At 39.6% G+C, this 16,189-nt stretch overlaps 1 protein-coding gene across 2 annotated transcripts in view; it reads left to right on the top strand.

Annotated features, from left to right (window-relative positions):
* Positions 1-16,189, top strand: part of ppp1r16b (protein phosphatase 1, regulatory subunit 16B) — an 85,367-nt gene that overhangs the window by 48,465 nt on the left and 20,713 nt on the right. For both annotated transcript variants that reach the window (XM_051414396.1, XM_051414397.1), the window contains exons 3-4: positions 3,660-3,730; positions 14,775-14,920. In XM_051414396.1, the coding sequence (XP_051270356.1) occupies positions 3,660-3,730; positions 14,775-14,920 (217 nt within the window). The remainder of the gene's footprint in view (positions 1-3,659; positions 3,731-14,774; positions 14,921-16,189) is intronic.

Genomic DNA, 16,189 nt, shown 5'->3' with positions numbered 1-16,189 from the left:
TAATTTAATTATTATACTGACATCAGTTTGTGGCATTGACTTTCTCAAGTGACAGACTAAACTGTTTCTTAACTTCATTTTATTCTTTAGCAGGTTTAGGTGGGTTTTTTTTTTCAGCTATTCAGGGTCTGTGTAATGTTTTGATATAAAAGTTTTTTTTTTGAAATAATTATGCTTTGATAAATCAGACATGTTCTTCAAAAAGCTGCCTGTGTTTAGGCGTATCTCAGAGTACCTCATAGTGCAGTAACTTATGTATTCTGCTTCAGGCTTCTTACGTACTTAAAATAAAGAAATGCATTCATATACCACAGCCACTTATTGACAGTCACAAGTGTCTGCAGCATACACTGGCCTCCTCTGGGTAAAAGGAAATACAAGTAATGAAATCAGGTATTTTCAGGAAATCTTGTGCTTGATGCATCCTCCTAACTCGTTTCATTTGAATGCAATTTTCAAGCCAATTTAAATTCTATTATAATCTCCTTAGGGAGCTAAACATGACATTTAGAAGGTCCCCTGAAGACTCTGAAAGACAGAAAAACACCTCTGTACCCAATTACAAGAAAACTACAGACGATGCAGCTTATGTTAGTATTGTAGTTCCTCCGAGATGTGTTGTTTACAATCCAGGTTGTACACCGTTCATGTACAACACTGCACTTCAAATCCACAGTGGAAAGCAGAGAATGGCGCGTGACATTTATTGGATGCAGTCAGACTGAGCTCGCACTTTATAACCTTGGGTCCAATTCTCTCAGCACTTGCTGTAATATTTCACTTTTTTTTCCTCACTTAGCTCTTACAGGAGCACACGAACTGTGAACCATTGGTTTCTGCAGCAGCTCATTTTGTTTGATTTCGTGGCCTTCGATTCCAACAACAGCTGATGTTGGACATGTGACTGCTGCAGAGTTCCTGCGTAGATGGCATGGTGATAATACTGAAAATGTTCTGGCAAAGTCAAATATCACAGCTAGATGATGACAGTGATGCTTATCAGCAGCCTAACAGAGGTCTAATAGATGCAGGATTCAGGAAGTGGGATAATAGAGTTAGGCTGCTGATGGCTGCGCTTCCATCATTCTACTTTTATTGTAGAAAAAGCACTCCCACAGCCGCATTTTGTGGATTGCACAATGTGTTTCCATAATGACCAGCAGCCATTATCTTCAAACAGTCCTAAAATCCATCTCACTTAAAGGCAACTGTACAATACAGCCGCTGTGCATAAATACTAACCTTTCTACTGCTCAGTTTTGATTCATATTCATATCGTTGTCATGATCTGCCCCTCCAGCAAACCTCCCTCCCTTGTCTTTATTAGCTGTCACATAAAAATGCTGTTCTTATTATGTGCTCTCCTCTAGGAGCTCGAACTGTTCTTAACTTTAGAAAGATTTTTGCCAAAAGATGGTGCAACTCCTGCCAAAGTTACTTGACTTTCTCATGCAATAGATGCTTGGTTTTGTGTGTGTGTGTGTGTGTGTGTGTGTGTGTGTGTGTGTGTGTGTGTGTGTGTGTGTGTGTGTGTGTGTGTGTGTGTGTGTGTGTGTGTGTGTGTGTGTGTGTGTGTGTGTGTGTGTGTGTGTGTCTGCGCGCCAGGTACACCAAAGCTGCATGTAGAGAAAACAGAGAGCTATATAAATGGATAATACAGTGTAGGCATGGGTGCATGGACCTGCACCCATTTATATATTTTATATTGACATATAGATCTTCCCACTTTTACAGTTTAATTTTGACGATGTTGCGTCTATTTTAATCAAGCTAGATCCCTAAACAGGCTGCGTAGTGGCTCGCATTTTCTCAGGTTTCTTATGCATTTCGTGTGTTAGGCTCCTAGCGTTGCCGAAACACTACAGGTGATTTATGCTCAATACTTTTGCCTGAATGCATCCTGTGTAAAAGCAGGCACAGGATTGAAGCTGCTGCTGCTGCTAACATGTTGCTTTCAGTACACAGTGAAGAGCTTGGTCTATATAATATCAGAAAATAGTGAAAGAGGAATATTACAATACTCTGGAAACCCAAGGTGACATCTTCCAATGTCTTCTTTTGTCCAGCCAGCAGTCCAAAAAAAGTAATGTTGAAAAACTGACTCAAATGATCAATCAATTATCAAAAATATATTCTGTCTATCGACTTATGCATCTTTTTTTAAATTATACTATTATTATTCATGAAAGCACAATAAACAGTTTCATAGATTGATATATGAACATACTGTATATAAATGCGGGATATGGTAAATGGACCTGTACTTGTATAGCGCCTTTCTAGTCTTCCAGTCACTCAAAGTGCTTTTACACTTTCACACACATTCACTCAGTGATGGCAAAGTCCATCGAACAGAAACTAACATTCATACACACTCACACACCGATGCACAGCATCGGGAGCAATTTGGGGTTCAGTATCTTGCTCGAGGATGCTTCGACATGTGGCACCAGGAGCCGGGGATCGAACCCACAACCTTCCGCTTAAGGAACGACCCGCTCTACCTCTGAACCACAGCCGCCCATATAGCATTTACTTTTTACTTCTGACTTCAACCAATGCTTGGCTGTGGTTGCATCAGTGTCTGTACTGTACTGTGCTTTATTGAATGAATTTGCAGCTGTGTGTCTATGTGTGTAGCCCTCTGGCTTTGTGTTCTAGTGCGCATACATGTGGTGTATGTAGTTCATGTTTCTGTGACCATTTTTCTGTGATACTGAGGGACAGATGTGATCATTATCATCCCAAATCTCTCTCATCTCTCTTTCAGCATTCAGCGTCATAACCTGATTTACCCACTCGCTCTGTTTTTTGTTTTTTTTTGTCTCTGTGAAATAAAGGCGGCTGGCAGCACCGCCAAAAACTGGGGATAATAATGACGTGGAGAGTAGCCTTCTGTGCCACTGCCGCTTCCTGCTCAGGCCGGCAGGTTTAGCAGCGTTAGCAGTCAGGCAGCTGTCCAGTGTGCACACTGTCATAGCTGATATTTTGTCAATTAAGGTCCGGACGGTAGGGTTTATCTGTTTGGACTGTGAGGCAGTGTAATCCCAAACATCATTACATCATCCTCCGTCCCCAACCCTCCCCCTCACTCATCATCCATCCATATTTCCAAGGTCAGTTGGGTAACATCCTGGCAGGCTGATAATTTGAGAGATTGAAGTTCCTGCAGGGATGCATCACGATGATGCGGTAAGATTAATGGATTGTAGATTGATTGGTTGGTGATGTCACTGGGTAACAAAAGGCTAAGTTAAGGTGCACCTGCGGGCTGTGTGAGCAATCAGGAGGAATTGGGTTGTATGGAATCTCATCTTGCTTTTATCCTGCATCAATTGTTTGTTTACAGCAGCCTTCTTTCTGAAATATTGATTATAACTAGAAAGCCTTATCTCCATGCAACATCTGTTTCTCTGAATTCGCAACTTGTGACTTTAAACCAAATATTCTTTCAGTTCTCAGCCACAAAATAGCATTTTATTAGTGCATGCAGTAAAGTGAGGTCTCTAAATCTGGTTAAATTTGTTAGAGGAAACATAGTTTTATTTTAAGCAAAAGGATGTAGAAAAAATGGGAAATGAGAAATGTTTTTCTGTTATTTTTAGATAGTTTAGACTTCCACCTTCACTTATGTGTTTCTCCATCTCTCTTTCTACCAGTACGCTACCTGCTGAAGAACAATGTGAGTCCAGACCTCTGCAATGAAGACGGTCTCACCGCCCTGCATCAGGTAAGATTGTCCGACTGTCTCTACCTGTGTTTGTCTCTCTACACCTTTTTTTTCTCTCTGTTTGATTTCAGTGAGTTCTCTCTCAGATGGCATCCTGAAACAGCGTCTCTAATAACTAATCTGTGTCTTATCTCAAACTGAAAATTACAAATGATGTAAAGTAATTAGATTAGTTAGTTGCATGTCACAGCAAGACGTCTCCTGGTGACAGCTGCAGGTAGAGCAGGGTTGGCGGTTCGATCCACGGCTCCTCATGTTCACATCTTTGGGCGAGATACTGGAACCGCAAGTTGGTTTGACCAGTCTGTTGCATGGTTGTTCACTGCCATCGGTGTGTGAACGGGTGAATAAGAGGCAAAATTGTAAAGCACTTTGGATAAAAGCTTTATATACTGTAGATGCAGTCCATTTTCACTCATAGCATTACATGATTCCTGGTAACATATGTTAACATATAACAAATAGCTTAAGAAATTAAGGCCGAACTAATTTAAATGAGGGAAATAGAAAGTGTGTAATATGGTCTGGGGTTACTAAAGACCCAGTAGTGCTTATGTAAGGTCTTGCTGTTGTTTGATAAACTAGACTAAAAAACACATATTGGGACACCTTTTGATACTTTAACTAGTGATTCAGGCTTTTTTATAGAAATAATTTAGAAATAAATTCACATACAGCCGCTTATTGAGAGTCACAGTGACTGGAGCGTATGCTGGCTTGCTGTGGGCAAAAGGAAATAAAAGTGATGTAGTCAGTTATTTTCGGGAAGTCTTGCACATGATGCATCCTCAATTTAAATTCAATTATAATCTCCTTAGGCAGCTAAACATGACATTTAGAAGTTTATGCACAGAATATCTTATAAACCGTGCACCAAATAGCAGTAGAAAGAAAAAAATAACTGCTTTTACAACAGATCGTCTACAAGGCTTTTTCCTGAGTAACTGACTAAGGTAAATAATTTATATATATTAAAAAATCGGTTTCTGCTTTTATTCTGCTACACAAAATATTAGTTTTCTAGTAAACAGGACAAGAGAAAGCAAAATGAAGCTTATTTTCTGTATCATTTTGATGCGCATTGAAAGAACACACCCTTCTTTAAGACATACTGCTGAATTTCGACATTAGATTCAACATAAAATACCAAAGACTAAAAAAATTCTACAAAATGTACTTTCACGCTGTGTGATGTATTCCTTGTTTTGCTTCTGTGGAGCAGTAAAACATTGTGTGTCTTCTTTTTTAAACTTTTATTACTCTATCATTAGCATCTCTGTCTATAATTAAATAATTTCCTGGTGTGATTAGTTTGCAGCTTTAGGAATTAAAGGCCTTGTGCAGAATAATGTGTTGAGGTTTTTTGACACTGAAAAAATGATTTATAATAGTGAGGAAATGAGTTCAGTATTGGGGAAATTAGTCCATTTTGATGTAGGAAATTGATAGAGGATCAGGCCTATTTTCACTTGCTAATTACAGCCATTTCTGGCATGATAATCAAAGCCTCCACCTCATTCAAATCAATGTTCCAAATCACTTCTCACTCAAAACTGCTTTGTGTCTGTGTAAATAATTGATCATTACATGTCTCATTTGTTCACAAACCAACCAAAAACTTTTTTTCCCCTTCATTCCTCTGACTTTTAGCGAGTTCCTGTCACCACAGTGCACCGGCTTATCTCATACTCAAACAGTCAGACTTCAAATAGACGTCTTAATTCATTTGTTGCACAAACCTGTTTATTTCTTGACTATCTTAAGTAGGACTGATGTGCAATGAATTATAGTTTAGAAAAAGACATTATTCAAAAAATTAAAAACATGGCCGACCGAGTAACTGCATCAAACCGCTCTGTTCACTCCAGCAGAAAATGTTTTCCTTTAGGAGGAATTCAACAGTTAAAAGGACATTTTACTGATAAAAAAACTTACCAGTAACATAAAATCTGAGTGCAGTTCAGACCTGTAGCAGATCACAGATACCGTATCTTCTTAATGTGGCAGGACTGGCAGTACTTCTACTAACTCACCACTCAGAGGATCGTTTCTAGTTTCTTTGGACAAATGAAAATGACTGAATGATGTTCTCACTGCTGTATATCTCCAACAGGGTTCTCTTTCCCTTCTCATTATTCACTCCACAAAATTGTTAGCAGACCACAAATTATGAGTCAAATTTTGATTGTTACCATAGAAACTTAGCTCTTTGTTCTGGGTTAGCCTAGGGGAACTTTTTGGACCTAAAATAAGTATAACCTGCTGCATTAGATTCATCTGTTTAATCAAATTAAGACAGGCCTTAACACTACAGACCAGCCTTAAAATATCTTTCTGAAACCGACCCCTGCACTTCCTTCAGATGAACACATTCTTCTGGACAAGTCATCCATCCACAGGTTTGATTACTCAAACAGAAGGCTGTTTGCAAAGCTTCTGCAATTGCTGACCGTACTGGTTCACCTACTACAGGTTGGAGACGCTGAAGAAAACATCCCAATCTGTAAACACAAACAAGCATCAAACTGCTCTGTTTGTCCCCCATACACTGAAATGTCAGTCGCTGGAAGAGATCAGAATTTTCACCCCTAAACCCACATTAAATCCTGGACAGCATCTTTGTGGGCGGAAAAGGAGATTTTTACAGTCTTAATAGTTCCTTAACCCCAGAACTCAAATTTTATAGTAAAATAAAAACATATCTGACTCCCTGAAGGCTCGCTCTTCATCTTAAACCATTTCAAAAGGATGTGATACTCATGTATTACCTCACTTTCTTCCCTGCTTTTCATCCTTCCTGGCCCCCTCTCCTCATTTGTCTCTCTCTACAATTGAACTATACCTCTGACAGTTTATATGTCCTCTCTCCTTCACCTCTCCTGCCTATTTTCGCTCCGCCTCAGCTAACACAGCCGTCTCTCTTTCCCCCTCGGCTGCTCAAAGCCTAATATTCAGGCTCCTGCTGGGAGGCAGAGAAATGAACAGGGGGAGAGAAAATTGAAGTCCATCAGTCACCACCGGCGTGGCTGGTGTTTTAAAAGCTGTGGGCTGTTGGCCGCCAAGAGATCAGATTGACCTTTCAGGTTTGAATGTGTGTGTGTACCCGATAATCTGTTATTTGGATGGGTCAGACTGCACACTGTCCTCAAGATGACACCTTTTTTTTTGATTTGACAAAATGCTGCCATACACCCATACACACACAGGCAGAGGGGGGGGCAGACAATACAGACAGAAAAACATGTGGGGAATTCATACATGTACACACACACGCGTATCACATGGAAGAGAGAGATAAATGAAGAGAAGTGGGGCTGATGTTTCCCTAAATTAGATGTCATACGTATCTAGGGTTGGTCTCACCTCACTGATATGAGACATCAATCAATAGGGGGGACTGTAAGTGCCAGAACACACACACACACACACACACACACACACACACACACACACACACACACACACACACACACACACACACACACGCTTTTCAATGTTTATTAAGTTATTTCATGAGAAGAAGTTAATGCTTCATGAGAGCACCTTGACAGTTTCAGTCCTGATAGAGAACATATCAGTTTTAGCTGTCTATGTCACATGTGAAGGATGAATGGAGACCTTCTGTTCAATGACAAGGTTAAACATGCATGTGTATGTTTAGATGACTGTGTGTAAGGCCATGGTCAGACCGTCATTAGTGCTGCATGAAAAACACAACCTCCTCTTTCATTTAATTGAGACCGCTGTTTTGGAAACATGGGGCTCCCAAAATAGAGGACAGAAAAAGCAGGATTGTCCAGTGAAAGGGTAGATTCTGTGTAACGTGACATCCAGCTATTTGGATAAGTTTGAGCGCACATTATATTATAAATAAAGCAGTGTGCACTGTGGGGATACTTGAATAATCCGAAGGATGCTGAACATTTAGAGAGAGCATTTGAGTGAAATACATATAATAATAACAAAAAAATAAACACTCTTTTTATTTGTTTTTATACCGTATCTGTTCAGAACATTTGTATTGTGTAGCAAGCACAGTCTTAGTCACTGTATTGATCCAAACTGTTGGCTTGGGCTTCTTTAGCCCATAGAATGTGTCCGTGTCCTTTGGCTGTGAATATCAGTGGATATGTTCATAAAAAACATTGACCAACATTGACCTTTATTTTACACCACAATAAAAGTCTGTCATTGAGAACTATACTACTTTGAAAAGTAACCTAACTGCACACCGTTGCCTTGAAACACATATGTGTGTGTGTGTGTGTGTGTGTGTGTGTGTGTGTGTGTGTGTGTGTGTGTGTGTGTGTGTGTGTGTGTGTGTGTGTGTGTGTGTGTTTCTGTGTGTGTGTTTCTGTGTGTATATATGTTAGATATGTCTTCAGAGGTTCATACACATGCACATATATTCTTTGTCAAGTTATTTCTGTTTAAACAAAAGTGTGACATTTATCTTACCTTCCTTTCAGACCATGCAGTCCCTTCACTTGACTTCCTGAAATGAGAATACATCCATATCTTAATCGTACTTTCTTAAGAATAGCACTGCTAACTGCTAAGTAGGTTGCATATTATATGGCTGCTTCACAATAAGAGCTCCCACTGGTTTGCTTGGAGACAGCTTTTGATGTGTAGCAGCAGGAATTGTTTGTATTATCAGTAACTCAACACAGAGTGAGAGCAAAAAGTGATCTCCAAAGCCATTTACAACCTACAAAATCTCAATAACTGACACGCCTGTTTCAATCAGTTCAGACATGGCTTTGGTTTGAGGGTGGTTGTGTTGGCCCTGGTTGGCTTGGCTACTGAGCACAGCCACAACAGCACGGGTCCCCCGCTGAGAGGCCACAAATTCACGGCTCGGCGATATTAAAGGGGGAGATCTCGTATATAGTAGCAGGGTATAGCTTCCCTGACCCAGTTTCTTTTTCTCGCCTGTATCGGCAGTTACACCACCACACCTAATGTTGTCCCATATTTTGTTGAGTCACAGCTGTTATCCGGCTCTGAGTTCTAGCGTTTTGCTTCAGGAACCCCAGGATGGTGTGGCTGAGTGGGCACAATGACCCAGAACATCAACTGAGTGCTGGAGTCACATTTAAAAACATTTACTTCAATGATTCGGCCTCTCAAATATTTATGCAGAAATGACAGAGACTGTACAGAGATGACTGAGACGGGCTTTTAACTTGTCCTGTAATGGAATTGAGCTGTGAAGTTGTGAGACCACATATCTGTGTGATCCCAGACTTTTCATCAGTCATTCACATCTTCATTACTTCAGCCTCTTGAGGACTTTAAACCTTTCAGTACCATGTTCTTGCACTCAGTTCAGTAATACCTCTGTATCCGTCACTTGTTCTTTGTTAGCACCTGTATTGTTTCTTAGTCATGTCTTTTCATTTATTTTTCAGAGATGTGATTAAGTGTCGATGCCCGGTTAGACAGTAAGTGAAGGAGAGTGACAGGAGAGGCAGGAAAATGTCATGCAACAGTGGTTTAAGCTGTACCTGAGCCCAGAAATCGTCCACCATATTCCAGCTGCTTGTCACAGCCTGGATTCAATTTATTTAGCATTTTAGGTCTAATTCTCAACAGTTGAACTTGGCATTTTGAGTTTCCTTTAACCTCCCGCAGTCTTAGCTGTACTCTCAGCCACCTGGTCCTTGGTCTCTTGGTCTTGCTCACTTAACCCCTCAGTATTTCAGTCACAGTGCCAGCTCTGTCACCGACAGCCCTCGTCGCACTAGCCCTGATCGAATTTCAGCCATTCAGTCATAGTCTCGGAGTTTTTTCCTCATCATTGTGCTACTCAGCTCGGAGTCCAGTCATCTCAGCCCACTTACGGTTCCCAGAAAGACTGTTGCTGTTGTTCACCAGCCACGTTAGGCATAATCTGAGTCTTTGTCACTCCCATTCTTGTGTGAATAGTTTTCATGAAAGGCACATTATTTCCTTGCTTGCCTCATTGTCTTGTTGTCAAGACAAGAAGGGTGGTGGCTAGGAGTTTAGTTTAGTGGCTAGTTAGCTTGTGGGTGCAAGTATGTATGATTTCTTTTCAGAGGAAAAACTAAGAGATTAGCTTGGCTGTCAGCTAGCCGGCGGCCCAAAGTATGTGGGTTTATTCAGAAGGAGGTTAGGAGATTAGCCTATTTGTTAACTGCTGTGTAGGTTGCGGTCTCTTGGGTTTTTCTGATGACATCTGTCATATCACTGCTGAAGGCTGGAGCTTCAGATGTGAGCTACTCCATCAGTGTATCGGATGTCTTTGACAAGCTTGTATGTCTCTTAAGAGTCTTGTTCTTGTCAGTTTTATGAGGCCACTCATTTTCCCCTGAATTATATCTTTAAGCTTGCCAATTACAAAACTCAGACAGAAAATGAAATCCTTGCTCTCTGCATTACCATCTCCGTGTAACGAGATGTACAATTTGCCAATTTAAATACCGTCATACACACCGACACACTCATGGTAAAAAAAATGTGTGACTCATCCTCTTCTGTCTTTGCCTTAGAATCTGTTGTCTTCACTGCTCTTTGCTTACTGCTGACACAAATAAACCAGCCTCCACTGAATATCACTTCGCTCATTATGTCTCTCACCTTTCTTACCTGAACATCATTGACAGTAAAGGCCTTTAACACCAAGTCCAACTGAATTTATACTGAAAGGTTGTGGTTTTCATGCACACGGTCCTTTCATACCAAATCTTGTGCAAAGATTCAGAAAAAAGAGAAACCCTTAAGCGAACATCCTCTTATGTTCCGTGACTGGGACCAGGATCTCCATACTGAAGCCTTCATGTTCTTTTTTACTTTTCATGCTGCCTGCCTGCTTTTAGTAAAATGTGGCAGTTTCCCTTCTCATATATACATATCACAGAGATTTCTTCATAATCTTTTAACATCTTCTACTGAAAAAAAGGTCAGAACAGAATCTTTGGCAATAAATGTAAATTGCAGATCATCTACCCTGATATTCAGACTGAATAAACAATTTGTTTCACTTTATTATTCAGTCTTACAATTGTGTTCATCTTATTTTATTTTTGAGAAACAAATCACTGAATGGTTGATCTTTGAAATATGTTGAAGCTCAAGAAATAAATGCATTTGGTGAACTGACTCAGTCATGTCATTTAGTATCTGAAGTTTGCTATTGTTAACAACCAAAAGATACTGGTTATACTGGTTATAGTGAGATGAAGCAGCAAAACCCTCCCTTAAAGGAGGGTTTTAAAGAGTGTAATTGGGTCGGTTGTTTATCTAACCAGGGAAACCGTTGTTAATGAGCACACTGATTTGAGATATGGGCAGTGATTTAGAGATGTGTAACCAGGCCACATATTGCCCATGTGCTTTTTCTGCTTTACTTTCAGATCTGTATCTGCTGTCCTACTTGTCACATTCCAGACACTAAAATTATCTGCAGGTCAGACTTTCCCTTTCTTTGGGACACATCATGTAAACAGTGGCTCCGTAGCTGAGTATTGATCGGCTTTTAGTGGTCAGTTAGATTTAAACTAAATGTAAAACTCAAACTCGAGTTCAAGAAAAAATACACAATTATCATGTGGAAATGTTGGACTGTGTGTAAAAAGGCCTTAAATCTGCTAATCTCCACGTATACATACTTCCCACTGTGACTAAAATGTTGCTCACAGGATGTGTTTGTCAGCCGGTAATGTTTCCAGTCAGTCAGCGGTTGTGTTTTCAATGCATCTATTGCACCTCTTATCCGTCTTCCTGCTATCTGTCCTCTGCATCTGTGAAGTAATTTCATTTCCTCTCTTGTGTTGTATATTAATTTATGTACTCCCCCACCACATACTCCTGTCACAGCCACCTTATCTGAGTAGCCTTGGCAGTCGAAGTTACAAAACTCCAGAGACACACAAAAAATTTTCTCCTTACGTCAATGTGGTCTTTGTATTTCTTTTCTTTTTTTTTATTGTTATTTAAGCATTCAGATTAATATTATCTTTCAGGCAGTTGGAAGGCAGAGACAGAGATGGAGTACAGGTGACTGAGACATGGTACATGGTACCAAAGTTGACTGTCTTTTCTACTAAATCATCTCACAGTCACATCTGCTCACCTTGTCACAAAATAGGTTTCTGTGCTCAGTTCTTGCTGGCTGAATGACACTAAACACTCAATACTCATTACTACAAGAATAGTTATGTACTTGCTTGTATATTTAATTGTTGTTGTGTATAAAGTTGTGTAGAGTCATTTTCTCCTGCGCTAAAATCACTTAAAAGGTCTAAATTTTTAAAAATATCAATAGGATGGTGAAGAAGAGAATCTGCTGTTGTTGTTTCCAAAGTTACTGTCGTCTGTCTTTGAACCTGCCAACCACTTCTATTTCTTGGTATTTCCATCCTGCTAGTTTATATTCATGTTCGTGCCTCTCTCTGTATTACTGTTTGACTTGCTCCTGTTCTCAGATACTTGAAACCTCTAGAGATTGCACTTCAGCTCATCTTCTATGTAAATCCACAGAAAATAAAAAAGTCTTCTCTGCACACCTCAACTTCTAGAGGAAAATAAACTCTTTATAAGACGTTTGTCACTGAACACAACAGATGTTTACCAGCTTCTCCAAATCACCTTGTTATGTTATAGCACCAGGCAACATTTCTGTAACACTTCTGATGTTGTCAGATTCATGTGGAGGCTCCAGCAGATGAAACAAGCAATGTGATTTATTTCTTGCGTTAAAAAAAGTGGGCCAGGCTTTGGGTCAGCAGTACAACCCCAACAGAAACCCACAGGACAGGAGCTAGATTGGAAAACTAGATTGGAAAAGTTTCAGTGAATCTGCTCATTTATCCATGCATGTTAGTTCTTAAATAATGATTAATAATGATGAATCTTAGCAATAGCGCATCAACTGCAGGGATTGTGAGGTTGTTGATTAATGCTTTCACAGTTTCACTTTCACACTTTCAGTTTGTCCTCTCTGCTCTAAACAAATTTTGCTACCCCTCACTTCTACTACCTGCCCTGTATTATTTTTAATATGATATTTTGTCTTTTAATATACAATTATTTTGGATCGATGCATAATTTTCGTAGCTTACATTCGGACTATTTGTTACCTAAAACTTTTGAAGCTGTAGCATGGAATTCATGTTGATGTTAAATGCTGTAAGATGGCAGAGGTTACTTCATGCCTTTTGACTTAAAATCAACAATCATGTTTTGTGCAACATAAATTTGGAGGAAGGATGGTTCCAGGGCACCCAACATCCTGTTGTCCTCAATATCAACTCTATTCATCAGTTGAGTAATACTAAAATGAAAACAAAAGGCCTTTGGATTCTTGTTGTGTATTTCCTGAATAAGTATAGATCAGGGCTAATAATTTAGTCTAAAAACAATTTCTCATTTTTTCTAACCAACTGACCAAAACGCAAACATATTCAATCTGCAATGACATGAAACAGAGAAGAGCAGAACATATTCTCATTTCAGAAGCTGGAATCAGACAGTGTTTTGAGTTTTTGCTTGAAAAACAAGTCAAACTATTAATCGATGATCAAAAACTGACTAATTGATTCAACTCTGGTTCATATAATTAATAATGATTTATGTCAGTTTGCATCATTTTTCTGTTATAGCAAAGATGATGAGCGAACTAGAAACAGAATGATCCAGGGTGGATGGATCATTGTAAACACTTGGAAACTTATTTACCCTCCCAGGGTGGATGGATCTGAATGCATTCTGGGATAGGCTGCTGCTTCCCAGAACCTTTAACAGAATAAGCAGCTGTCAAAATTATTTATTTATTTGGTTCTTTCCTTTTTTATTATCAACCTTTTTTTTCTTTCATTTCCCTCTCATTGTTTAAATCTTCAGTAAAGGACTCTCAGTGGGTTGGATCATAATGGAATTAACAGCGGTCATTTTGTCGGAGGAGATTTTACATTTCATCATGACAGATGTTTCATTTACATTTCAAAACAGAGACAAAACATTCCAGTGGCTTCTCACACAAGTGAAGGTGCTCTTGCAGCTGTTATTGGGAACAAAGGATTTTCATGACATTTCTACTGGAGCGATGGGAGGGTACAACGTAACGTGATAGATCAGACTGAATCCTACAACTTAACCAACGCAAATAATAACACCGGCTCGGTAAAATGCCACTTTCAGACATTTGCTCTAAATCCTTCAATTTTCTGATTATATCTGACCCTCCTACTGTGACAAAGTAATCTCTTTGACTTCATGTCTGCTCTTTGCAGCCTCTCTCCTTGTTGTTTTTCTTTCACGTCTTCTCGGACGCATTTGTCTTTGTTCAGCGGCACAGCACTGTCACGCTCACACCAATTAGCTCTGATGGAGAAAACTGCTGTTGCTGACAGCAGCTAGATTGGAGGATGGTTTTCATGGAAAAAATGAACCTTCCTTCCCACCCTGTAATCACACCCAAGTTTAACAAGGAAAATACTTTCTGTCCCTCTCTGTCTTTGTCTCCCTGCCTCTGTGAATGGGTGTGAGTTATAGTTGCATTTCCCGTTCTGTCTCAGATCCAAGGAACAACCCACACAATGGGTGAGATGTCAGAAAGACTGTGTCCAAATTGGCTTAATGTGTTCTCAGTTTTGCACTTTGCAATATGCTATTAAAGGACTTTTGAAGAGATACAGTTTGTCTTCTCAATGCACTTCTTGTTCATTTGTGCTCTTGGTGACAAATGAGTCTCTTTTCATCCCTTTCTTGCTGTGATTAAAGTGCCGAGGCATACAGCTCAGCTTAGTACTCACTGTATGAATTATATGCTACAGCAGACTGAAAATAATAAAGTTCCTAGTTCCTTTTCAGCCGGCATTTCATTTTCCTCCAAACAAGAGGGAACTGTCGCCAGAACTCTCATGTTACTTGATGATTGCATTACAAACAGCACTTTATTTCACCTTGTCACAATTCTTCCCTCCATCTAACTCAAACTGAAGTATTACAGCATCAAAGAGTAAACAAATGTCTTTTTTTCCCTGTCTCACTCTACCCCTCGTCCTCTCTTTCACTACAGTGTTGTATCGATAACTATGAGGAGATGGTGAAGATCCTGCTGGACCGAGGAGCGAGTGTCAACGCTCAGGACAACGAGCTGTGGACGCCGCTGCACGCCGCTGCTACATGTGGCCATGCAGGGCTGGTCAAGATTCTTATTGCACAGTAAGACATACAGATACACTACACCCTGGTTTCTTGCAGTGTTTTATAGGGGAAAGAAAGAATTAAGTATAGTACATGCGGTTTTGGACTGGAGGAACTTTTTCATAGTTTTAAGAACAGTTGGAGGACCCCGTCCCCCTTTTTTGTTTGTGTCCACACTGCAGGGACTAGGAATTGTAGTTTTTAGAACAGCGTTTTGAGGGACTTTCTAAGCTTGTACTTAAGAGCAGGTACTCTCCCAGCTCAAGAAGGACCTCCAGTGAATTGTGCGGTGATTAGTCCAGATTTATAATTTTGTACTTTGTACTTTATTTTTATTATTGTTCCTATTGGTGGTGCGAATGCAAGCAGAAGAAAAAGCTCTGAAGGTATAATTCTCAGAGGAGCTATGCAATGGACAGTCCCCAAAACTGGTCTGAAAACATCTTATATTGTATGTTCATCGGGGAGAAAGAAAATCATCTGAGGTTTTATTGAGTTGGGTAGTTTTGGAGCGATTATCAGCTGTAAACCCTGTACGAACACCATAGTCTTAAATTAACAGGAACATTGTTGTTGTGCTGTCAAATCTTTCGGTATATATGCACCCACTGTCCCCAGTGGGACACTGTAGGCAAAAATGTAGGAACCTGTGAATGATTTGTTTTTAATTGAATTCTGGGCGAGAGAAATTAGTTTCTGTTCCAAAAACAACAGAGGGTGCAACCTGGAGTAGTGGAAATTGATGGTAATGCACCTGGCAGTGGAGGAACAGCAGTAGCAAGAAAACAAACATAGCATTGTAATAAAGAAATCATTCACAACAACAAGGATTTGAAAATGGGTGGGCGAATAGCATTGTCTTGGACTTTTTCCAGTTGTGGGAAAGAAGCATTGGACATATGAGGGCAGGCAGATATTGTTAAAATCAGTATCACAATATTATTTAACTATATTTATACATATCATTTATATGATATGACAAATGCATGATAATCACATATGATAGAGTTTTAATTTGCTTTTTAATTTGCTTGGAGTTAATTTAGACAGCAGAATTCAGTACAACATGATTTGATCATATCATCATAATATACAATTCAAGTTAATAAAGGCTAATATTGTCAGCCCCAGGACAATAATAGCACAGATTGAGTTGTTATTAGCCGTCTTTGTTATGTAAATGGCTTAGGGTTTATAATTCAATAATAGTGACCCAGGTTAACATCTGTAGAGGATTTCTTTATGCTGACACATTCACCCCTGAACATATGGAATAATAAACACCCA

This window comes from Dicentrarchus labrax, unplaced genomic scaffold (genome assembly GCF_905237075.1).
Source record: "Dicentrarchus labrax unplaced genomic scaffold, dlabrax2021, whole genome shotgun sequence".
In the NCBI taxonomy this organism is placed as follows: Eukaryota; Metazoa; Chordata; class Actinopteri; family Moronidae; genus Dicentrarchus; species Dicentrarchus labrax.
Note: the sequence above shows the minus strand (reverse complement) of the source record. Positions and strands in the feature narration are given on the sequence as shown.